Source organism: Heterocephalus glaber, unplaced genomic scaffold, assembly GCF_053883595.1.
Source record: "Heterocephalus glaber isolate CG9 unplaced genomic scaffold, H.glaber_assembly_v1.0 deba00000331, whole genome shotgun sequence".
Taxonomy (NCBI): Eukaryota; Metazoa; Chordata; class Mammalia; order Rodentia; family Bathyergidae; genus Heterocephalus; species Heterocephalus glaber.
Genome location: NW_028258142.1, coordinates 19,574,145 through 19,600,667, shown reverse-complemented (window position 1 = coordinate 19,600,667; position 26,523 = coordinate 19,574,145). Strand labels below are relative to the sequence as shown.

General features: G+C 34.2%; 1 protein-coding gene across 16 annotated transcripts in view; it reads right to left on the bottom strand.

The window, feature by feature from the left end:
- The window catches only part of Pign (phosphatidylinositol glycan anchor biosynthesis class N), a 236,883-nt gene that overhangs the window by 193,915 nt on the left and 16,445 nt on the right, over positions 1–26,523 (bottom strand). For all 16 annotated transcript variants that reach the window (XR_015443246.1, XR_015443247.1, XM_087191828.1 and 13 more), the window contains 10 exons: positions 24,439–24,560; positions 23,809–23,907; positions 20,550–20,656; positions 18,537–18,661; positions 16,805–16,935; positions 15,661–15,777; positions 11,845–11,885; positions 6,879–6,938; positions 4,463–4,555; positions 3,698–3,753 (listed from right to left, as the gene is read on the bottom strand). Coding sequence is in view for 14 of the 16 variants with exons in the window: in XM_087191828.1 (XP_087047954.1) it covers positions 3,698–3,753; positions 4,463–4,555; positions 6,879–6,938; positions 11,845–11,885; positions 15,661–15,777; positions 16,805–16,935; positions 18,537–18,661; positions 20,550–20,656; positions 23,809–23,907; positions 24,439–24,560 (951 nt within the window). In the remaining 2 variants the exon portion in view is untranslated. The remainder of the gene's footprint in view (positions 1–3,697; positions 3,754–4,462; positions 4,556–6,878; positions 6,939–11,844; positions 11,886–15,660; positions 15,778–16,804; positions 16,936–18,536; positions 18,662–20,549; positions 20,657–23,808; positions 23,908–24,438; positions 24,561–26,523) is intronic.

Sequence of the window (26,523 nt, the reverse complement as noted above, 5' to 3'; positions counted from 1 at the left end):
TATATTCTACTTAGTGTCAATTATTAGAATATTTGTTGTGTTACTTTTTTTCTTGTTGCTGAGACAAAATACCCAACACCCAAAATTAATGGGGAAAGGATTTACTTAGCTCACAGTTTGTAGAGGTTTCAATCCATAATCAGCTGACTCCAAGGCAGAGTGGCACATGGCAAGGGCGTCACAGAGGATAAACAGTTCATGGTAGCCACCCCCAAAAGCAACAAGGGAACCTTAACAGCACCTTTCTGCCCTCTTTATCTTATCCAGACTACCGGGATTAGGGGAGTGTCAAACCAGTCATTGTACTGGTTTAGTAATCACATGCCCTTAATCTCACACACACACTCTAGATTCAGCTACCTCTAAAAAAGCCACCTATGACTGACTGCATGAGGCTTTGGGGGAACATCTAGATTCAAATCTTAACACCTATTTTCACTGGTTTTAAAAGTGTTTTATGAAAGCAATATATGCACATATTTTTAAAAAAATCAAATAGTATAGAAGGGCATGACAATTAATAAATCCCTGCCCTACGCTTCTTATTTCTCAGTTCACAAATCTAGACACAAAAATGCTTCACGTGTTTGCTTTTTATCATGGTCATTCCTCCACTTTCTTACTATGCTTTTCTTCCTAGCATTATGATTTGGGTCTAAGTGGCCCCCTCCCAAGTCTCATGTGTTTGGAAGGTGATTGGATCATGGAGAGCTGTATTTATCAATGGACTTATCTACTAATGAGTTCAGCAGCTAAATGTGTTGTTTGGGGGGGGTGGTTGGAGGGTCTCTGGAAGGGTGTATTCTTGTCCCTGACTCCTCCTTTCTCTCTCTGATTTTTGGCTGCCATAGGTATGACAGCTTCCCTCCACCATGCCCTTCATGCCATGCCATTTCTGCCATGGAGCCAGTTGACCATGGACTGAAATGATGAGTCAAAATAAATCTCTTCTTTAAATTGTGGGTATTGGATACTCTGTCCCAGTGACAGGAAAGTATCTAATACATTGTGTTTTTTATGCTATTTCTTGAATTATGACCTGAAGTATTTTCTGTTGACTCCCTGCTGTCTCTGGCCCTGCTCCCACTTCAACAAAGCCATCTTACTAGTTTCACCTGTCTGTTGGCTATCTTGGTTACCTTAACAATCTAATATGTGGAACTCTACCTTATTCTATCAACTACAGACAGAATTTTCCACATTCTACTTTATGCATGCAACAGTACCAGTGTTATTCTACATACATTTCCTTTCCCCTCTGCTTTTCAAATTGTCAACTGCACTTTTATACTGTCAAGGTTGGTAACAAATGGTTTCTATTCTCTAATCATTATTCTTACCTCCTTTGCCTAAGGATTGAGTCTAAAAGCTGAAAACCAATATTTACATTAGTATGACTAGTGTTTAAATAAAGTTTACTGAATATCAAAGTTTTATACTGTAACTAGATTTTCTCATCTATTTCTCTTTTGGGGTACTTGGGATTGAACTCAGGGCCTTGTGCTTGCGAGGCAGGTGGCGGAACCACTGAGCTAAATCCCCAGCCCTTCTCATCTATTTATTTATTTATTTTTTCATCTATTTCTTAGTCTTTATCCATGTACAATGTGGAATTCCCTTTCTCACATCCCCAGCAACTGTTCAAAATCATGCACAACCTGAGGCTGCTTCACATTTGAAGCCTATTTTTTGAACAAGTTTGAAAGGTTTTCTTTATCCTTTAGATTCTGACTGTTACTGTTTTTGTGGGGTACGAGGTGGGAGGTGGGGATGAAGAAATATATGTTCCATTCATACCATCTTGTTGCTAATCTCAAGCTTCTTATTTTATTCATCTAGTCCTTAAAATTCATTTCATTCAGCTTCAGGTCTACCCACTTCCTATTGTCATTTAGAAGATCTGCCTCCTCCTGGACCCTTCTTATATTGTTTATCTTTGTGTAAGTTTCTCGCTGAATTTCCCCTCCTTATAATTTGTAATGTATTCTATACCTTTTTCTCTTTGTAAAGTTAATACTGGTTTTGATGGATGCAAAAAATTATTTCCAAGATTTTAATACTTTGGTGAGTTACATAGTTTGAAGAGCCAATTTTTCATTTTATCTTAGGTTTCATGGTTATACTATAAGCATTTAGCAAGTCATGAATTTTAATCAGACAGCTCTGCAGGCTTAGCTGTCTCTAAACTCCACAGTGGGTAATCTGGGTGCTTGGCCAGGGCCCCATATCACACAGGTTAACAGTGGCTCTAAATACGTATAGTAACATCCAGGTAAAAGTTGAACACCAGTGCAGGGGAAGTTTGAGTCAACTGGCAGGCTAAATGAAGAATGTGGGCAGTGTGCATATGAACCTTGTGGAAGAATGCTTCCCTCATCAGCCTTCGTAGAGTGGCTGGTCTAAAGTAATCCTCAGTTATTCTCACTCTCAACATCCTATACATTTTCTTCATGCCCAGAATTGATAATGTATTTCTTGTTCATTTATTTTGTTATGCTCTGTCTGAACTGCTACAGTATAAATACACTCTGTGAAGGTAAAGCCTTTGTCTATCATGTTCACTGCTGTATCTATGACACACAATAGTCAACCAATAAATATTTAAGAAAAGCGAAAACACATACTACTCAGAGCCAATTCTAATAACAAATCTGAATCAGCATAACAGATCTATAGACATAGTATCCCAATGATACAGTCCACATAATTAATTTTATACAACTATAACTTGGAAAATCCTAATTTTGCTTTATGTTTGCTCACTTATACATCCATATATATATATATACACACAAGCTCTGTTATACAATCATATTATTAAGAAGGCAATACAAAATCTAAGGCTTTCTAGTTTATGACTACTACACCAGTGTTTTACACCTTGTCAAAAATAATTCAATCACATCCCTAAGACTCATAAATAAAATAATCTCAATTTATTTTGATCAATAGCAAAATCCCTATGAACTAAATGTGAACCTCAAATAAGTTGAGTACCAAGTATGCCAAGCCTACATATAGTCAGTAGTATTACACAAGGTCCAATACTCAGATCTGTTCTTTTTTGATTTCAGGAAAAACATTCCTTACTGTATTCTGGGACAACCTGGCAAAATGCTTTGCCTATCTGTTAGAAGTCAGTGTTTCTCAGAACTCTACAGTTAGCCTTATCTTGTCACTTTCTACATTCTTCCTAGAGTCTCCTACATGTTTACCAGTTTTCACCACCATCTTCATGCTGATGGTTCCAAAATCTTCACAATTAACCCACATCTCCTGAGATTAAGACCCTTATTTCTAATTCTTTAACTGGTATATTCAAATGTAAGTTGAACTAATACTATCCATTTTTGCTTCTCAAATCAGCTCTCCTTTTTTAAGACATAATGGAACCAGCATGTTCTCAATCAAGCAAGCCAAGAGCTAAGGAGTCATCCTCTCTCTTTTCCTTACTAACCCCACACCTTCTTGGCCAGCCAGGAAAACCCTGCTGAAGCCATCTCCTTAATATGCCTCACATATCTCTGTCCTTCCATCTACTCTTCCAGACATTCAAAGGTATCTTGCATGTGGCTCATTACTTAACAAAAGTAACAGAAAAAGACTTCAGTTTGGAGTTTACACTAATGTATACAAAAAGGCAGTTTACAAATAAATTCATCCTATTTTTTACATTAATAAAAAATAAGAAACTTACTTAAATGGTGTGAACAAAAATGGGAAAGTAGTTTCTTTTTTCTGAATCATTTTCACCTGGGAACCAAGCATGAAAATATTTTAGTATATTATAATTAACAAAAAATTAATTTCATTTTGAAATATAAACATCCATTAAAATGGCTCCTCAGGGATAGTTAACTACTTTGAAAATAAATGGAATTGTGTGTTACTATATTGTTTCATAAATATTTAAAGGAAAAATGAGTACTATCTTACTACCTCAATGAGCTGAGAATTAAGCATATCAATCTTGCAAAATAACATACTGTAACATAATTAAAAGTGTATTTTCGGGCCGGGGATTTAGCTCAGTGGTTCCGGCGGCTGCCTCGCAAGCGCAAGGTCCCAAGTTCGATCCCTGGTACCAAAAAAAAAAAATTTAACTCCTTGAAAACCAAATAAACCAAAGTTTTAATCAAAGAATCACTTCTTTAAGTTCCTAATGTATTCCATATACGGGATGACAAGAAATGTTATGATCTCTAATAATACTTCTATGGGGCAAATTCCAATAGATAAAAACTTAAATTATAGTCTTTATAAGCATAAGTCAAAGCCAATACGACTAATGGAGCCTATATTCCAGAAATGTGAAACTTTAAGACACTAGGAAAATACAAAAATCTAAAGATGACAAATTATAGAAAATTTATTAAAGCAAGAAATAAAATATTTTAACCTATTATATTTAATTTTTAAATTATACTATTGTGCATTATTGTATCTTTATTTATTTTTTTACCTTGAACTGTTCGAGTATCTGGACTGCATTTGTAAACATGCTCTCTGCTTTAAAGAGATCCGTGTTGTTCAGATAATCCACTGGAAGAGTTCCCTGCAAATAATAAATTTTGAAATACTGGCTTAGTATTAGCATTAATTTAGCTCAGGCTATTCTTAGAAAATGAAACAGACCTAAGAGAGAAACACAAAGATAAGACATATAGACAAATCCCTGGATTAAATGAATCTTTTTAAAAATCATAACTGAAAGATGTTCTGTAACTTTTGTCACTAAGTGGGTATAATAAATAAAGCAAACAAGATAATTTAAATTCAAACAAGATAATTTAAAACCTAACACTGACTGAAAGATTACCTCTATGGTCTAGATCATAAACGTTCCCTAAAGTCCCATGTGTTAAAGGTTTGGCATTATTGGAAGGCTATGGAAATTTTAAGAGGTGGGGCCCAGTGGAAGGTCTTCAGATCACTGGGGGCATATTGTCAAAGGAGATTATGAGACCCAAGGCTTGCCCTTTCTCTTTTTCTTGGCTTGACCATAAGGTGAGAGGTTTGGCTCTACCATGCATCCCACCATGATGTGCATCCATGGACTGAAACCTCTAAAACTTTGAGACAAAACAAACTACTTCTCTTTATAAGCTGATTATCTCAGGTATTTGTTATATTGAAAAAAAGAAAACCTAACAAACATATATACTATGTGCTAAGCAGTGAACTAAGTATTTTATACACACACACACACACACACGCACACACATCACTATAGTTGGCCACAGCTAGCATACTTAAGAAAAAAAGACATATGAGAGTGTCCTATATGTTGAAAGAGTGAAGATTGTTTTATGAAACTTTTGTTTAAATCCATACACACACTTATGTACACTATACACTATCCAGGTCGTATTACTCAGAGTTATGAGTATGATGATATATTTTTAAGGCAAATTTGATTTTGAAGAACTAGTAAGAACAGCTGCTCTGAATGGTATTCTTTTATTTGGCTTTGTTTTTGGATTTTCTGCATCCAGGTCCATTTGTAAGGGTATTACTATTTTCTGCTGAAAAACCCTCCCCACTGGATATACTCAGCATGATTGAAAAATATGTTGAATGTTTAAATTTTAAAATTATTATATAAAAGACATATTGCTATTAACCCCCCTCAAAATACTACCTCTTGCTTCAAACACACTTATCCCACCTTGCTACTTTCGAAAACTGTTATGAAAGTCCTCTTTATGAGTATCTTTTTAGTTGTACTGCCTCAATGTCCTCAATAACTTCAAAACACTTACCTTTCATAGTCGTTTTGACTTTGCAGAAGAGCCAGAAGTCACACAGTACCAGATGTGGTGAATAAGGTGGATGTGGACCTGTAATATTCTTACGGCTTACCTCTCCATTGGATGAAACTTGAAAGCAGCATTAATTGAATTTTTATCACATATACTAAAGACACTCACAAAAGAGGACTTCCAGAAGTGCTTCCAAAAGTGCCAAGAATGATGGATTAAGTTTTCCATGCAAGGGGAAGTATTTTGAGGGAGATTAATGGCAATGTGTCTTTACTGTAATAAATTTTTAAAAATTTAAACATTCATTGTATATTTTGATCACATCTTGTATGATGGTAGGTCTATAAACAGGGGCCTTGCTCTGTTATTAGGCAAATAACCTGGGTTGGACCATATAGAATCTGAGGATTAAGAATCAAGGAACAGAAACTGAAATGGGTAAAATGTTATTCTACTCTATTGTTGTTACTCTAAGCAGAATATCCTTGCCATGGGACCATGATTGTGGTTCCTTCTTCTAAGTTTCTAGAGATGTTTTGGTTCCTGGTCATTTCTAAGACTGATTTTTGAGCAACCCTATGAATCAGTAAACCATATCTTTCCAATAATTTTCTTTTAAGTGGACTCAGTCTCTGCTGTTTTTTTATCACTTGCAAGTAGATTACAGAGATATAAATCATATGCATCTTAGAAAATAAAAAATTGAGGGGCTTGGGATACATACAGCTCAGTGGTAGAGTGATTATCTAGTATGTACAATGTCCTGGGACTGATCTCCAGAGAAAAAAGAAGAGAAAGAGAGGAGGGAAGAAGATTGGAGGGGAGGCAAAAAGAGGGGAGGAGAGAGGAAAAGATAGGAAGAGAGGGGAGAAGAGAAAGAGGAGGAAGAGGAGGAGAGGAGGGGAAAGAAAGAGGAACATACAATTTTAAATGTAAAGATTAAACAGAAAGGTTTTGGGGAATTAGCTCAGTGGCACCGCGCCTGCCCTGCAAGCACAAGGTCCTGAGTTCGATCCTCAACACATATACAAAAAAGATTATACAGAAATACACAACAGTAACTTTTTCTGTGCAATTTTTAATATTGAGTATTGATAATAAAATTTTATTCCTTACCACTGAGTTAAGGGGAAAGGGAACTCCAATAAGAGAAGCCATCAATGGTGCAATATCAGCCTACAAATAGAAAAATTAAATTCTAAAAAGTCCACAGATACAGTATCACCAAAGAAATTAAATAACTATATTTTGAAATATAACCATAACTGTTATAATCAATTACCTTTATTTATGCCCAAGATATTAATCTCTAAAAATATTAGTTGGTGAAGATGCATGAACTTATGAAAAATCTGAAACATAACCTTTAAGAGTTCTCAATGTAAAACATAATAAAACAAAAATTATTAAAAAAAATTACTTATCCTCCTAGCTAAAACTTGACTATTTTATGTAAGTATTTCAGTATCACGCAAAATGATGCCTTAAGTAGTCAGAAAATACACAGCAATAGAGGACTTTAATTGAAGAAATGTGTACATTAACTAAGCAAAGAAAGTATCAGATTCAGCCAGCCATTGAAGTCTAGGAAATATATAAACAAAGAAAGATCCCAAATACTAATTTGGATATCTCCTTTTCAAGTTCAAATTTTCAGAAGAGTTGCTTATGCATCCTATCAGCATTTTCTCATCTCCCATCACTCCTCAGCCCAACTTGTGTTGACTCCTTGTCATCCCCTAGACTCCTCTAATGTGAACTAACAATCTTAACTTTTCTAAATATAACTGTCTGTTTTTATATTAGTCCATATGATTTTTCAGGCATTAAAGTGCTCAGAAGTTAGCAGCCCCAGTTTCAAATCCTTAATTGCACTCTCTGAAACCTTGAGTAGGTTATTTAACTTCTTCAATGCTTCAGTTACTTCATCAGTTAAAAAAATGAATAAGCCTGGCATGGTGGCACATACTCATAATCTCAGCACTCTGGGAGGCAGTGGCAGGAAGATTGCAAGTGCAAGTCCAGTCTAAGGAATTTAGTAACTTACTTAGACCCTGTCTCAAAATAAAAAAATAAAAAGGACTGGGAATATAGTTTAGTGGGAAGGCTAAGGGTTCAATCCCCAGTACCACAAAAATAAATAATAAAAGTCTCCCTTACAATTCTGACAGGACTAAATGAGATAATACTTTAAAACTTACCTAGCATACAACAAACCTGCCACACTTACTCTTCTTGGTGATGCTATTATTATTACTAAACTTTTTAGCATCACTGTGTAGACTACTTCATTCCTGGCCTATTAAGAACACACTGCTGAGTTTCTTCAATCTCACCAGCAGCTCCTAAGTTAGTCATGTTTGGCCCTAGGCTCTCAGCCCTTGTTATCACTGATCTATCTTTACTAATCCATCTCCCAGAAAACTGCAAATTTCCAAAATCCTCTCAAATACCTTTTTTCCAACTCTACCGTTAGCTCCTTCTAATCTGTCCATATGGCAACCAGAGAATTCTTTTATAAAATATTTGAATCATGTCATTCTCCAGGAGTTTCACAACCTTTTATTATAAAGTCTATAAGGCCCATAAGCCCCCACAAGCTCTCTGCCTACCTTCTTCTACCTCCCATAATACAGTCTCTGTGGTTTTTCTTTAATAGGCTTTCACATGAGGTATACACACACACATGCATGCACATACACACAGCATTGAGGATTAAACCTAAAGCTTTATGCATGGTAGGCAAGCACTCTAGCACTGAGCTATACAGTATACCCTCATGAAGTCCTGGTTCAGAGTTTGCAGCCTCAGTCATCGGTAGATTTTTCCTTAGAACTAATAATTGTTTGCGGAACCCCCTACAATTTCACAGAAACCACAAATATCCTCTGCAATTGTTTTTTTGGTGGGAGGTTTTCAAGTAGCCAATCTGACAGCGTTATTCACTTTTCCTTGCTGCTGACTGATGTCATGTAACCCATCTCCAGCAGATGCACCAGCATTCCCACATCATAACAGGTTGCTGTATCACATGTAGCTATCTCGAGTGTTCTTGGTTTTGTTCTTCTTAAAGTCCTAAGATCCCTACAATGCTGCCAAGATGCCCTGTACCTTCTAAGGCTTTATTAATACAGTATTTTATTAAATTAAATTACATAACTGTAGGAGACATAGTATATGCAGGGTTTAAACTATAAAAATAGGCATTTATAGACATTTTTCTGATCATATTTGAAATTTGTGGTTTTTCACAATTTGTGAGTGCTCTAGGAATGTAATTCCCACAAATTTTGAGGGTCCACTGCATCTCCAGCCCTTTTTATTATTTTGAGATAGGGTCTCATTACCTTGTCCAGGCTGGCCTCAAACTTGCAATTCTCCTGAGCAGCAGGGATTATAAGCACGGATCACTACATTTGGGACCAGATGTCTTTTACCAGATCGGTGTGTGCAGCTCTGCCCCTGTGTGCACAGGCTGTCCCTCTGCCTAGAAAGTCCTTCTGCTACTATCTTTGCCTCAAAATTCCTGCTGATTCTTCAGTTTAACCTCAATTCTCAGTTTCTCAGGGACACTTGACCACACAGTCTACAAGATATATCCACTGTATGTGCTCGTGGCTTCATAGGCTTCTTCTGAAGCATTTATTACAGATACAATTTCATTTATTTGTGTAATAGTTTGATTAGCATCAGTTCTCATCTCTGGGGGAAGAGACTATGTTTGCTTTTACTTACTATATATCCTTTACAATTAGTACAAAGTTTAACATTTTTGCAGATCTATAACAGTGGAAGGGATGAATAGATTTTCCTCTAATGCAGATCTGAGGCAGGAGTATTAAGACAGACTTAATATTCAGACAGGAACAGTTGAATCCCGTTCAGTGTTTTAGTTACTTTTTTCTTGTTGCTGAGACAAATACACCCAAAGGTAAAGGGGAAAAGGTTTATTTGGTTTACAGTTTGTAAAGGTTTAAATCCATAGTTGGCTGGCTCCAAGGCAGAATAGCACATGGCAGAGGGGCAGCATAGGGGAAAAACAGTTCATAACAGCGGACAGGAGATAACAAAACAATCAAGGGACCTTAACAGCATCTTTCTGCTCCTTTTATTTTATCCAGACTAATTAAGATGGGTAGCACTCACTTCCTTAATCCTAGTGACCTTGAGCCTAGCATGGCACCATGACTCAATTCCAGCATCACACATTCTAGATCCAGCAACCTCTGATTAAGTCCCACCTATAACAACATGAGGCTTTGGGGGGACATCTAAACACAAGCTATAAGTTTCTGATTATGACCTGCTCTGGCTATATATAAAAGATTTCCTTGTTTTGTGGCCATCTAACTAGCTATTCTTGACCCTTGGACAGAAATTTTTAATAGCAAATTAGTAAATTGATATTCTGATATATGGTGGAGGTTAAGCTTAATTGTCAGCTTGATTGGCTTAGGAGCCACCTAGAGGATTAGTAAATCAAACTTCTAGGTGTGTCTGGGTGGCTCATGGAGACATGGCCTTGGGGCCTATTGCCCTTTCCTCTCTGACAGTGTTCCCCTGCTCTGCTTTCTGAGCACCATGGGGTAAACAGCATTTCTCTGCCACACCTTTCTGGCATGATGTTCCTGCCTTGAACCCAGCCTACCATGAAGAACTGAATCCTCCAAAATCATAAGCCAAATTAAACTTCTTTTCTTTTAAATTGTGTTAGATATTATGTCACAGTGACTAGAAAGTGACATTTTCATTTACTTGGTGTTACGGCTTATATCTAGATGTCCTCCCAAAGCTTTACATGCTTACAGGAAGGGTTTTTCAAAGGTGGCTGGATCTAGGGTGTGTGAATGTGGATTAAGGGTATGTGAATATGGATTAATGGTATTGATGTTTGGATTAGTCCACTAATTGGTTTAGCTGGTTCTGAGTGTGGGTGAGGGGAAGCTCCACCCTGGATGTGGATGGTATCAACCAATAGGCTTGTAGCCTGAATGGAATATATAGGGAAAAATGGATGGCAGGCTGGCTGCCTTGCGATGAACTGCCATGCCATGAATGGTTTCTCCTCTGTGATGTTCCTCTACCCTGACACCCTGCCTTGGAGCCAGCTAACTATGGACTGAAACCTTTACAAACTATGAGCCAAAATAAACCCTTCCTTCTTTAACTTGTAGTTGTCAGGTATTGTGTCTCAGTAAAAGAAAAGTAACTAAGACAGTTGGCTAACAAACATTCATCCTGAGAGAAGGAGATATTCTTACTATGCCTACAAGAAACAGGTTTCTGCAACCATAGGCCTAAAAGTAAAAACCTAGACATTGGTTTGTCACCATAGTAAAGAATGTCAACTTGTGCATGACATGGAAGGCTAGATATTCCTGCCACTTCGGAAACTATATCCCAATGATGTCATGCCTTCTAGATATAGTGAAGATGGCTGTGTACTTAATGACAATTGTGTACTTTATATTTACAGATAGATAATGCTATTAGTCTACCTTTATTAGGTTGCCCACACATTTTCCTGTAACAGATTTTTAGCTGGATAATTTATAGTTTCATCAAGTTTTCACCAAAGCATGTGAAAAGATACTGGTTAGGTAAAAACGAAAATATGGACAAAGGTAAAATATGTGTTAAAAAAGAAACAGCAACTGACATGAGGAAGATAGGCTGGAAGGAAAGAAGGAAGAAAGGAAGGGAGGGAGGGAGGGAGGGAGGCAGGCAAGGCGGGTGGGCCAAGTAGGCAGGCAGATTTAATAAGAGTTTTATTAGATTTGCGCATGGAGTATGCATTGCAACCATGATGAAACATGACAGAAATTAAACAAGCATGCAAATTTCAATTCACATAAAAGTTAATTATCCAGTATTATTTGTAGGGAGTCTTCTTTTATTTTTATTTAGGTTTTAAACATTTTACACAAGAGAAATTAGTTGTGCTAAAATATTTGCACTAAAAGTATTCTCCTTAGAAGTGAAATATTTTGAAAACTCCTTTGTCATTACTAATACATTTTTCATATTTTTATCTGAACTTATAGAAGATTACATTTGAATGTGATTAAATTGAAATGAATACCTGATTAACATCTCTTCTCTTCCATTTCTCCAGTCCCCATTCTGAAAGACATAATAAGAAATAAGATCTGGTATTAAGATTTTTAAAAGATTAAATTATTTAGTTTTTAGGAATATCCAATACTTCATGGAAAAGATAAGTATTGGAAACTTGGCTCTTTTAAGCCTAGTATGAATTTAAAAAGGTACTTTAAAAGGCAAAGGTGTGTTTTTAAAAAATAATTTAAAAAGAATAACCAAAAAGTATTGGATGTTTTCTGTGATTTTTTAAGTTTTTTAATTGCTTATTTGGAGATAACTGTTTCAAAAATATCAAAAGCTAAGAAAGTTGTTTCAAAACATCAAAAGTTGGGTTGGGGATTTAGCTCAGTGGTTTCACCATCTGCTGTGCAAGCACAAGGACCCGAGTTCGATCCCCAGAACCAACAAAACAAAACAAAACATCAAAAGCTAAAAAGGAGGGCTAGGAATGGGGAAAAAATAAGAACCAAGATGCATCATGTAAAGGTACAAGTTCCCAATGAGAAATGTAATTGTGTTGTATACCTAAAATGTACCAATAAAAGAATTTAAGGAAAAAAAAAGCTAAAAAGGAAAGATATAAGTAAAAAAAAGCACAACAATAACAACTGTCAGCATGACAATAACAATCCTTTTTCAGAAAGTAATTAATGCAATTAATTGCACAGTAGTCAATCCAAACTTTTTTTTGAGAGAGGAAGGAAGCTGCTTGCAAAATATTTTAAATTTGTAGCTGTAGTACTCCTATGATCATTAACTCCAAATGTTTAAAATCGTACACTGAGACACTATTAAAATTGCTTTCAAAGATATCCACTTTCCTCTCTCTCTCTACATATAAAATCAGAAACTTCAATGAACGCTGATCAGCACAAGTAATAAACAGTAATCAAAACAATTATGAGAGACCATGACTCGATTTAATGGCTGTCAGATATACTACTAAAAGGGTTCTAAAATATTTTTATAATAAAATTTCCTATAAGTTAATACATTTTAAAACTGTTTTCTTACTCTTACTGATCGGCTGGCAAAAATTTACAATAACCACCTGATGAAGAAAAATTGCAATCCTTTCTCTGTAACTTATGATATTTAATTTCCATATGAGAAAAAATACATCCCTTCTGTGATGATTCTTGAAGTCATGTGGTTCTTATCATTTTACTGAGAAATAAAATGTGAAAATAACGTTAAATCTCCTAGGTATGAATATACTATTTATCTTTGCTTCTACAGAGTCCATCAAAAAAATATACATCAGGAAAGAAAAGCTTGTATAAATATTTTAATTTATTAGACATCATGAGATTAATACAAGCTACTTTAGGCCTCTACAATTACAAGAGGCACTCAAAGTGGTGGTCATTAGATTCCAGATATTTATTAGTATGGTGAACTGCTGAAGTGTGCATACATTTTTTTGGTGGACTCTGTATTTAGACCCAAGCTAACCCATTTACCACAAAGCAGCCAGACTGACAGCTACTTCACCTAACTATAATCCTGGCATTGCTCTAACACCATTTAATGATTTAGCATTGCGCTCAGAATTCAGTCCATGTTCCTCCCCATGGCCTTTGATGCCTCTCACAATCTACCTCTTCATCTCTCCAACCTCTCAATTCATTGATCTCTCCCTGGCTGAACCAGTATCGCCTTCCTTCCGTCCTCAAATAAGCTAAGATCTTTCCATTTTATTCCTCTGCCTACAGTCCTCTTTTCCTCACTTTCACATAACTGGTCTCTCTTATCCTCACTGTAAGCAAACGTACTATTTAATTCATTTATAAAAAATATCGTACTCCAGGGCCGGGGATTTAGCTCAGTGGTTCCACTGCCTGCTTCGCAAGCACAAGGTCCCAAGTTTGATTCCCCCCCTAAAAAAATCTTACTCCATAAGGAAAACTTCTAGGGTACTGCAAATGTTTATATATGTGTATCTGGGTGGTGATTATATGTGTATACACATAAGTACAATTCATTAAGCTAATAGTAAATGTGCTTTATCTACTTTACTTATTATAAAATTTTAGGGCTGGGAATATGCTCAGTAGAGGGTGTGCTCAGCATGTGTATGGCACTGGGTTGGATCTCCATAACTACCAAAAACAAAAACAAAAAAAATTTCAGGAGCCCAGTGCTAACTCTTATGTGTTTTATCACAGAACCCTATTTCCCTTCAAGGCAGTAGTTGTAACATAACTTTTGTTTATCATTGTTTATTTCAATTTTTTATTTAAGACAAGGATCTCACTATGTTGTCTAATCTGGCTTCAAACTCAGTCTCAGACTCTCAAGCAGCTTTGCAGGGGCATACCCCCACACCCAACTTGATTACAGTGGTTTTAAGGTTCTTATGAGAGAGTTAAATTCTGAGAAAGTAAAGACTATTCCAGAGATATATAGTAGATTTTTAAAAATAAAGAATCCTCTAGATTCTTTCTTTCTTATTTATTTATTTATTTATTTATTGGTACAAGGGACTGAACTCGGGTCCTTACACTTGTGAGGCAGGTGGTGGAACCACTAAGCTAAATCCCTGGCCCTCTTTTCATTTTTTTTAGAAAAACATTTATTGGTACATTTTAGATAAACATAATGATAACATTCATCATAGGGAATTTGTACCAGTACATGATGTATCTTATTTCTTCTTTTTTTTCCCTATTTGCTCCCCCTTATATATAAAAATTTTGTTTCCATTTTTTCCTTCGATTTTCTTTTCTTTTCCTTGTCCCTTCTTTTCTTTCCCTCTCCCCCCCTCTTGCTCCCTTTCTCATTTGAACATTTTTTCCCCCATTTCCCAATAGCTACTGTAGACTTTAGTCCTTATTTCCACTTTCAGTTTCTCACATCAGAGAAACAATGCGGTATTTAAACACTGTAGACTTTAGTCCTTATTTCCACTTTCAGTTTCTCACATCAGAGAAACAATGCGGTATTTAAACACTTGCGTTCACTTTACTTCACTTAAGAGTATGGTCTCAAGTTGCATCCATTTAGTAAATTCTTTTCATCTGTAAAAATCACAACAGTATACTAGCTGCCTTTTTCTGGCCCTTTGTCAAGTACTTCTGTAGATCTGTGATTTAGCCTGATGGTCTCCACTAGTACTGATGAATGTCTAAGAAAGAGCCCTCTGAAAAAATGCACCATTACATACGAAAGCTATGCTAATGAGTACTTTACTCACCATATCCCTCTGTCTTCATCAGGGCTGAATATCTTGATATCAAATCTTTTTTTTTTTTGTACCAGGGATTGAACTCAGGATCTCACACTTGCCAGGCAGGCGCTGTGCCGCTGACCTACATCCCTGGCCCAGTACCACATCTTTTTATCTAATGGATATATCTTCTAGATATTGTGATTTTATAACACTGTTTTCTGTTTGGGTTGGAAAACCGAAATCAAATTTATAATTTACCTCTAAGAAACCTTAGGTTTCTTATTTATTTTATATTTATTTACTCTGCAATATATTCAAATTAATTAAATTAGTAAATAAAACAAGTTAAAATTCAGTTTCTAGACATTTAGAAAGATTTAAATATATATTATTAGCTAGGGGTATATTGAAAAATGTTTAGTAAATGACTGCAAGAAGAGAAAAAAAACAACAAGCCAATCCTTTGTTTTGCATAAAAACAGTAATGACACAAATATCAACATGAGGGATTTAAAAATATAATTTGAAAAGTGGTTCTTAAAAATTAATTTAAATTTTAAATTTAATTTTACTTTTATTTTCAAATATGATATTTATAAAAACAATTCAGACAAATGTTTATACCTTTCAAAAACTCATCAGCAAATTGCTGAGCTGATACTTTTTGGGGATACTTAATTCCAGCTCCCCAAGTTACCAAAGGAGTTAAAGTTTCTGAAGGATGGCCAGCCCCATGGGAACCTATAAACAAGACATCAAGAGTAGTAAGACAAATATATAAGAACTGTAGGCTAAGTATTTTAAAAATATATTGTCATAATGAGTTGATCTATATATCACTAACTCTAGCCACCACATTCTTAAATGCTTACGTCTCATAAAAATTAGTTTTAAAATATTCTCAAAAAATAAGTCAGAGCATCAACACCCAAAAGGCAAAAAACCCAAACAAAAACAAACAGCCAAAATATCTACTAAGTGACTCTAGTTAAAACAAAAATAAAAACAATAATAATAAATGATAGAGGAGATGTCACCATTACAAGAGTGGCACTAAAAACAAAGAACAGGTGAGAGCTAGCTCTACTGTAGCTTAGAGGAAGTGGTGTGGGCTTCTGAAGAGGACAGCAAGGTTTATGGATTCTTTTCATTCAGACCACTGTAGTAGAGTAGTTAAAAAAAACTTTTTATAAAGTGGAACCCAGCCCACTAAACCTCTATCTTGTGATTTGAGGGCCCAAACCCCATGTTTGCATTTTGTTCTCTGAGTACATACTACATTTGCCTTTGGAACCTCACAGGGACCACAGGCTTATGTAGGATACAATTTTAGTAATCCTACGTTCATTGTTAACATCATTTTAATATCACCTCCCTTTACTATAACATACAGTGAATTCTAGATAAATAATAGGTACTTCTTATTTTCTTCTTCATACTATTTTCGACTTTTTCATTTGTAAATGAGCATATATTCTTTTTACAATTAGAGCAAAGATTTTTTGTTTGTTTTTTGGTACTGGGGATCAAACCAGGACCTTGTGCTTGCAAGGCAAGCAGTGGAACCACTGAGCTAAGTCCCTGGCCCTAGAGCAAAGATTTTTAATGTAAGATCGGCCCTTTTCATACTAACATTTTAAGCATGCAATTATTTTGTACTACTTTACACATTAATAAAACATCTAATCCTTTCAACATTATAAGATATTTACAAGTTATATTTACCACTACTTTAATTGTAAGGTACATATCACTTAGATAGACTAACCCCAGTCTGTCATTCCATGGTCCGAGGTAAAGATAAATGTTGTTTTTTCATCATTTCCATAAAAATGTTTAAACATGGACACAATTTCTTTCACTCTATTATCAACTATTTTAATATTGTCCTTATAGTCTCTGTTTATAAAGAAACAACAGAACAAATTAAATTAATTTTTAGAAATCAAATTTACTCAACATGGACTCGTTACATTATAAATCAGGACTTTGTAAAAATTAATTTGTAAAATTAATCTTTAACATATTAAAATCAAAGATTTTAGATTACTGAAAAGTTTTTTACACTTAAGTAAGGTAAAAAGACCTGAAATAGTTTTCAGAGGTGATTAAAAGGATGAAATTGATTAGCAAATACATTTTTTTTTTAAGAGTAGGAAAAATTTATTGAGAGAAAGAAAGCTTCTGCCTAAGAGAGACAGAAGGGGGACTGAAAAGTGGGTTGCCCACTCACCCCACTTTTCAAAGATGTTTTATACAGCAAAGCCATGTGGTGAGGTGGGTACAAAGTGGAACAAAACCATAAGACCCAATGGAAATTTACAAGGTGGGCATGAGGTGGGACAAAACCATGACCAACCAATAAGATTACAAGTACAGTCACCCAGGTAATATTTATTAAATGGGGGTCAAATGGGGGAGCAAGTCACGTAGCAAGCATACAAGGATTTTTAGTAAGAATGGGGGTCAGGGATATTTCCTGGAGAGGCTGGGTTAAGTCCTTGACCCCCCACCCAGATGACTGATATCTATTTAGAATATTAATCACTAGCAAATAATTTTAATGAATGCTTTTTTAAAGTCTCAAATGAGAAAATGATGACTTTCAAGTTCATTTCTCACATAATAAACTATACTCTTCTAGCCACCTTAACAGATAAGTACTACTGTTTCAAGTATAGAATATTTTCATCCTATAAAGTGTGTGATATAAAATATATCTTGAAAACATTATATGTAAGCTTACCATTCAGTTGAACAAAGATAGTTTCATGTGAATATATTCTATCTATTAAAACAGAGCAACTTAAAGAAGGGGAACATGTATTCATTACTGGCACTAACCCAATATACTTTATAATTAGGCTAGTCTAAACCAAATTTAGAATAAAGAACGCAAGTATAACATGGTTTCTTCCTCTTTCTCATGGTCTGCAAAAGTGAGAAAAATATTTGTTGTTATATATAAGGCATGCTATGGAAATATAAAGACAAAATTTATACAATTATTTGCTAGATACAGTAATGAATAAATGGAATACAGAAGAATTATACTTTTTTGTAATGCAAAAATTAATCTCATAAAAGTATTTTAAGACTCACTGAATATATTTCTAAAATATATATATATTTTAAAGAAAATATTTTATGTGGGTTGATAAATGAAGAATATGGAATATATGTACAGGATACTTTTCATTTGTTTTAATGTCTAAACATGATTTTAACCATTCCATCACCATATATATTATATAATTCAGAAACTTACTGCTTGTTACATTAATTATTTAAAATATTAGTTCTGATGTTATAATTACAAAGAAAATATCATAATACTTTAAAAATTCAAACAGTATAGGCCTGGGATTTATCTCAGTGGTGCTGCTGCCTGCCTTGCAAGCGTAAGGTCTTGAGTTTGATCCCCAGTACAAAAAAAAAAAAAATTCAAACAGTATCTATTATCTTCAAAAAAATCAAATTGAATATAGCATTAAAATTACCTTGATGATGGTCGGTGAGCATGTCCATTTGTATCTATTCCTAATAAATGTAAGAAAAAAACTATTTTTTCTTCATTTATTTTAGCAAACAAAGACTGGTTGTTTCTGGCAGCATGAAAGAATTCCTATATGTAATAAATCAGTTAATATTTTTAGTTCATTTATTTTATTTAAGAAGCACTACTGATGAAAACAGTTAATTAAATTTATTTATCACTACAAAATTAAATTATCATCATTCACTTTGTCCTCCAGATCTACCAACAGAAAGTCTTAGTTAACAGTTCAAATAACTATGTTCAGATAAGTCAGCTATTTTCTGTTACAGTTAGGCCTAAAGAGGTTATAAAAAGGAGATCTTAATTTCATGAAGATTTAAAATCATTTTTACACATATTTAATGTAATAAAATACAATAGATTGAAGAAATATTTTGGCATGAATTAAAAACAAAACAGATAGTGATAACAGTTTAAAAAGAATTTATTATTTTTAAATATCCTCAGAGCTGGACCACTTCTCACTGTCCTGTCTGCACCACTTTAGTCCAACAATAATCTCTCATTTAAAACAACAGAAACAATCTCCCAACTACTTCCTTTGCCTCTACTAGAATCTGTTTTTCACACTGTCTGATAGAATGATAGAACTTAATGAAATACAGTTCAAAATTTGTTAATTTCATTATGACAAAATGGATCCATAAAGCCACAAGCCAAATGAGTCATCTGTACTCACATACACATGAATGTGTATTTAAGTACCTATGGAGAGTATTTATAAATTATTTTAAATAAGTCAACAGACCATGTCAAGATATATAATTGTCAACATAAATATCTCTAAAGGGATATTAACTTTAACAGTGATGTTTAACTTTTCAGCAAAAGCCTAACACATTTTAAGTATTTTTTTCAAAGAATTCATTATTACAAATGATAAAAAACACAAATGGTGCATTAGAGAAATTAACTGTTCAAGAATGGAAAATTCTAAAGCATGTAATCTCCTATCATTCTCCTCAAAAGTATAAAATTGCCAACTTCATATACATTCTACTTAGCCCCTAAGAAATTTTAAATCTAGATGGGAAAGGCAAATTTTTAAAAAAGGAGTTAAATTCTAAACCTAATTGAAAGCTAACACTAATAACAACAAAAACATCTGATGAGTTAAATTTATAATTTATTCCATAACTGGTAAAAAAATATTCAGCTATGTAAAAAGTACTGTTCATTTGCATATGGGTACAAGGTTTGTGAAGCTATGATACAAAATTTGGGAGAAGTTAACCTCTCTCTCCTGCTAGATTCCCATTGTATTTTGATATTCTGGATTTAAGAGGTAAAATATGCTCCTAGCTTCTTTCCCAATGCTTAGTGTACTTTAGCCTTTAAGGCTCTACTTTATATGGTCTCCTTGTATTCAAACCACTCATTAATTTCTGTACCCAACAAATATTTACTATGTATCCTGGAGACTGCTTCATGAATAGCCCAAAATGCATTCTCCATTTCTCCTTGAGTAAAAAACTTTGCTCTTAAGAGACATCTCAAAACTTAAAACCTACACATTTTCCATCTTTTCTTGCAATAATTCGGTAGGAGAGAAGGTCCTTTTTATCCTCATACTGTTGGCCTAAAACCTAAAATGATGACTGGAACTCCAGTATTTTCTTAAGATTGTGACATGACCCTGCAGATAAAACTTATGCTCGGAACATAGAGAAGAACTTTGGGACACTGGGTCTTATTGACCACACAGCGTTCTGACCATACAGCCAATCCCTGGCTGCCTATTTCTGGCGTTATGTTTACCAAGAGAGAAATACACTTTTAAGTCACTTTTTCCCCTACTATGCACAGCTGAAGCTAATCTAAATTAATATATGTGTCTATGTGCCACACAGGAAGTTTATACAAGCTGAAAAAACCTATACATTTACTAACAAATCAGTTTCCAATACTTTAGGTAAATATGTGTTTTGTAGATCGACAATTTACTAGCACACACCTTAACATTATCAAAAACCCAGGTATCCAGTTTTGTTGCATCATGGGCACCAAAATCCTCTCTTTGAGCATCATAACTTTGTGTATAAACATGGTCTCCACTAGCACCTGAAAAAGAAATTTGGGAAAAATAATTAAAAAAAAAAAAAAATATATATATATATATATATATTTTTGGTACAGGGGATCAAACTCAGGACCTTGCGTTTGCGAGGCAGGCGGTGGAACCACTGAGCTAAATCCCCTGCCCTAAAAAATATTTTAAACAATCACAATACTCCAGATAATCATTTAAAGATTTATTTTTTACTTTTTAATTCTTTTCTTTTTTTTTTAAGACAGGTTCTTGCTATGTTGTCAGGCTGGTTTTGTTTTATTTTATTTTATTTTTTTGGTACCGGAGATCGAACTCGAGTCCCTTCACTTGCAAGGCAGGCAGCAGAACCACTGAGCTAAAGCCCCAGCCACAGACTGGTTTTAAACTCCTAGGCTCAAGCAATGCTCCTGCCTCACGGGTCCTGCGTGCTGGGATTATAGGCATATGCCACGCTTGGTTCTATTTAGGGATTTTCATGAATAATCAGAAATTTTAATGTCACTTCATTTTATGATAGGGAAAAGAAAGGAGGAATAATTAACATTTATTTATTTTATGTGCCATGAACCATACTATGTACTTTAACATATTCTTTTTGCCCTCACAATAACATATTCTGATTTTACATTTGCATTAAATATAAGCTAATTAACTTGCTAATGTCTAAATTCTTTTATGCGACAAAACAAAAATCAGTACCAAAGTTTCCCTTCTTTTAAGGATTAAACTATTTAAAAATGTATGTTTCTTAGGAAGTCACAATGTAAAATACATTTTAAAAATCTGGTATATAGTGCTTGCTTTGGCAGCACATATACAAAAAAATCTACTATATAAACCTTCCTAAAGCAAGAAGAAAATTCAAATATTTCTTTTCTTATTCATAGACTATGTCCATTTTTCTCCATATAAGGGAATATTGCTTACTATCAAAGTTTGGAGACATTAACAAAATATTAATTTTATAGATTTGCAAGATTATTAATAAGCTAATCAATTTCTGTGTTTGATGGGCACTTTCAAGTTATAAGGAAGAAATATAAGAAGTAAAGACAGTTTTTATAACATCAGTTCAGCTCTAATGACCCAGCTCAGCCATTTCTCTGCTATTCCTCTGCTTAGCTATTCTACTTCGTACAGCCCAAATAAAGACATCCTAGTGGGTTATGTAGTTACCATAAAAAACAGAATAATCCTATTGGATAATGTCTGATTCAGGCATTGATCATGTACCATAAACTATAGCCATAAGTAGGAAGGTTAACTTGAAAAGCCATAGCAATTAAATCTGTCTTCACCACCATCAGCCGCTCAAAAAGCTAAAGTGATTCCCAAAGAAGGAAATACATAAAGGAAAGAAATTTGAATAATTTAGCCTGTCCAGCATAATAAAGTTCTACGTATATCATATGTAAAATTCTGAATATATATATTTTTATTCTGGACACATAATAATCTTCAATAGTTCCAATTATTATAATTACACCCACGGCTATGAATAATGTTACAAAATTTTTCAATTAAGTGAAATGACCAATCATTGTGTTCCCAGTAAAAAACACTGAGGACATGAAATTTATCCAACTGACATTATAAAATAATAATAAATGAATTTTCTAATCAACTGATATTTTAGTACTTGTATATTTCTGTACATAAATAAATACAACAAACCCAAATGTCATATTCAATATCACGAATTGAATATATGGCATTTCAGTATAGTAAATGCCACATGAATGCTATATATATCAAATGTTAAAATATATGACACAGTCAATATATTGAAATACTGTAGAAATTATGAATACAAATTTAATGTTTAAATATTTATGTGAATATATATTAAAATTTTTAGCAATTTATGGAAGAGTAATGAACCAGACATTAACATAATGAAGCTATGTGTAAACACTGTTAACTGTTTCACATGTATCATCTAATTTAATACTAAAAACAAACTTATGAGGTAAAAAATTAATAATTTTGCAAAAATTTTACACATTTTACAAAAAGGAAAACTGAAGTTCACAGAAGTTATCTAATATATTCAAGATTATAATGTTGTTAAAGAAGTAGAAATAGCAAATAAACATATGAAAAAATGTTCAACAACACTGGTCATTCGAGAGATGCAAATGAAAACAATGCTGAGATTCCACTTCACTCCAGAAAGAATGGCTGCTATCATGAAATCAACCAAGAACAAATGCTGGCGGGGCTCTGGGGAAAGAGGAACACTGCTCCATTGCTGGTGGGAGTGTAGACTGGTGCAACCATTGTGGAAATCAGCATGGAGATACCTCAAAGAACTATGATTGGAAGTCCCATTGGACCCTGCTATTCCCTGCTGGGGATCTTCCCCAAAGAATTAAAAGAATCATACCGCAGTGATATATGTGCACCCATGTTCATAGCAGCACAGTGTGTAATAGCTAAAACTTGGAAACAGCCCAAATGCCCATCAACTGGAGACCGGATAAAGAAAATGTGGGTTTTTAATAAAATGGAGTACTACTCAGCCATAAAAAATGAGAAATTAGAGACATTTATAGCTAAGTGGATGCACATTGAAGCAATACTCTTAAGTGAAATAAATAGGACACATATGTGTAAATATCGAATAGTTTCTCCAGTGTGAGAAAATGAAAGTGTAAATAAGGACTAAAAGGTATAATAGATAATGTGAAATAGGAAGAAAAGGGGCAAAGCAGAAGGGGAAGTAGGAGGGGTGGGGAAAGGAAAGAAGGGAATGGAATTAATGAGAAAATGAAAAAATGGAAACAAAGTCTTTGTAAACAGGGAGGGATTGAAGGGAAGGCAGGGGAAGGGGGAAAAATAAGAACCAAGAGAGACTATGTAAAGGTGCAAATTTCCAATGATGAATGTCATTATATTGTATACCTAAAATGTGCCAATAAAATAAAACTTAAAGATTATAATGTTGTTAAGGGATAGAGCCATATACCATTTTCTTAATTCTGAAATATTATCTAACACTACAATATGCCATTATTTCCAAGTACAGCGGAGGGCACACTGCCAATTAAACCAGCATGTCTATCTGCTGTAATATACATTCCTATTTCAGAGATATAAAAAATTTAGCATAGTGATTTATTACCTATTGGCTAGCTGAGGGAATACAATCAATGACTCTTACCTTTGGCAAACATAGGCAAGATATCTGGACTTCCCCAGCTCCATGTGTACTTGCTTTCATTAAAAAGAGAATCAAATTCTACAGGATTTTCCTTCCACCCTTCAGGTAATGGAGAAAAAAAGCAAGTAATAACAATAGCAAAAAATACATAATGAAATAAACCCCAAAAGACCTATTCTTCAAATAGTATTATTAGTTGGAGAACAAAAACAAAACTAATGACAGATTGTTATGCATATTATATCACTATTTTAAAAACCTAACAGGAGATAACTTATTTCTTACTAAAATATAAAATCACTTTTGAATTCTTGAGAGTAACATCTAGGAAAACCACACATCCAACAATATTCTTCCTTTTTCTTTTTTCTTTTTGGTTTTTGGTACCAGGGATAGAACTCAGGACCTTGTGCTTGCCTGCAAGTGCAGTGCTACTGAGCTACATCCCTAGCCCCCAACCATATTCTTTCAATAGCACAGCATGATAAAAAACTAAAGCTTAATTCCAGATTCAATACCAGTATATGTTCACGTAAGTAAAGCATGATAAAATATTTGTCAAAAGTATCTCAAAATACACTTTTCAATTTATAACATAACGTTTAATTAAATTGTTTAAGTAGACAATACCTTTGGCAACTGCACTGACATCTTCATAAAACCCAGCTATCAGGGCTACATGCCCTGGCCGAGATTCCGTTGGCACATGTGTATGAGATATACCCCAGCTGCCTTCATGCATTATGATATTCCTAAAAGACAATATAGATGAACAGTTAGCATAGACCCTCATGAGACTTTAGAAAAATAAAATTTTTACAGAAGAAATCAAAACCAAGAGTAGGGGAGGGGGATGTACCTCAGGGGTGGAGCACTTGCCTAGCAGTATAAAATCAAAACAAAAGAGCTGAAAATTAAGAAAGAAGAGTCTTTCAAAACCCACTTCAGCCTAGCCTTTTTGACAACTTAATGCAGTAGCATGAGTGAGACAGGTAAAATGGACAAAGAACTACTCAACCACTATACAGAATCATGAAACAAAATACACTATTGATGCTCTAAGCACAAAATACTGAGATGGTTTGTTATACAGATATAACTGATGTATACAATATTATTTACATATCAGTGTTAAATTTTATTTGTGATGATGACAGTATTGTGGTTATGTAAGAAAAAGTCCTTGCTCTTAAGACATAAGTGCTGAAGTGTTTAGGGGTGAAATGTCACAATGCCTTATCTACAAATTGTTCAGGAAAAAAATAATTAAAAATAGGCAGGTGCACATGCACACCTGTGTGTGGGAGGGTGAAGGGGTGTATGTATGTGTGTGTTGATACTGAATGCAAATATTTAAAAAGTTAGAAATTGTTAAACAAAGTTAAGGTATACAGATCCTTATCATATAATCCTTTTAACTTTTGTTTACTTGAAAAATTCTTTAAAAAGCTAAGGGGAGGAAAAATGGCTATACTCCTAATTAGGGGTTAAATTACATTCCTAAATTTGAGATTAAAACAGGCAAAATTTTTCTTTTGCTAAAATGTGTGAAGATTATTTAAGTTATATTACAGTGATTTGAGAAATGTGAGGAAGAAATGAAAACCCCCAGTGATGCCATTCCAAGTGGAAGGCCAGCAAAGCAACAAGTTATACAACAGTGAATGCACAAATAACATTTTCGAGATAAATGCTTGACTCTCATTACGTTCTAAAATTTTTTTTATAATTACTCATTTAAGTTCTTCTACTACTGATTGACCTTATAATAAAACTGGTCTTGGCAAAACATACATAATAAGTAAATACTTTTAAAACCACTGGATCAACTATTAAGGGAAAAATTCTTTAACTTCTTGAGTTATATCCTGAAAACCTGAATAAAACACAAAGAGGAGGTATAAAGAAATATTTCTTTTTAAGAACATTAGGTTATATTTTTTCAAAAACAAAACCTTTCAAAAAAAGGTTTAGAAGAAGCTAGAAGATTCCTCAAATTGTATATATAGAATGACTTGCAATCCAAAATACATAGACCGTTCAAGACAACAGCCTGCAATGTTCTCTTCAGTAAGTCCCACAGGAGAAAGAAGTACTACCAAGAAAGTTTAACTTTTCCTCAATAACCAACATATTTTTAATCTCAAAAATTCTGAGGGATGGGCATGTAGCTCAGTGGTACAGGGAATCCTTTGCATGTGCAAGGCCCAAGGTTCAATCCCCAGCAAAAACAAAAAACAAAGAAAACCTGAAACAAACTATATTTGTCTTTTCTTGGGCAAATAAGAAATTCACCTAAATATATTATACAAATATTTTAATTATTTGTAGAAATTTATGTTAAATATTTTTGTGTACTATACTTAACCCTAGTTTAATCTTATTTTGTTGCTCACTTATTTATTATATATATATCATTAAGCCAATACAAGTTTATTTCTGGAAATTCAACACAGTATTGAAGATCATTCAATCTGGCAGTCAACAAATACTTGTTAATTGCCTGTTATGGCTTGTGTTTAGATGTCCCCTCAAAAGCCTTATGTGGTCATAGGTGGAGCTTTTACAGAGGTAGCTGGATCTAGAGTGTGTGATTGATTAATGTTACAATGTTAGGATTTAGGGTGGGTAATTACTAAATCAGTCCACTGATTGGTTTGGCACCGCCCTAATCCAGGTACCCTTGATAGAATAAAAAAGGGGCAGAAAAAAGCT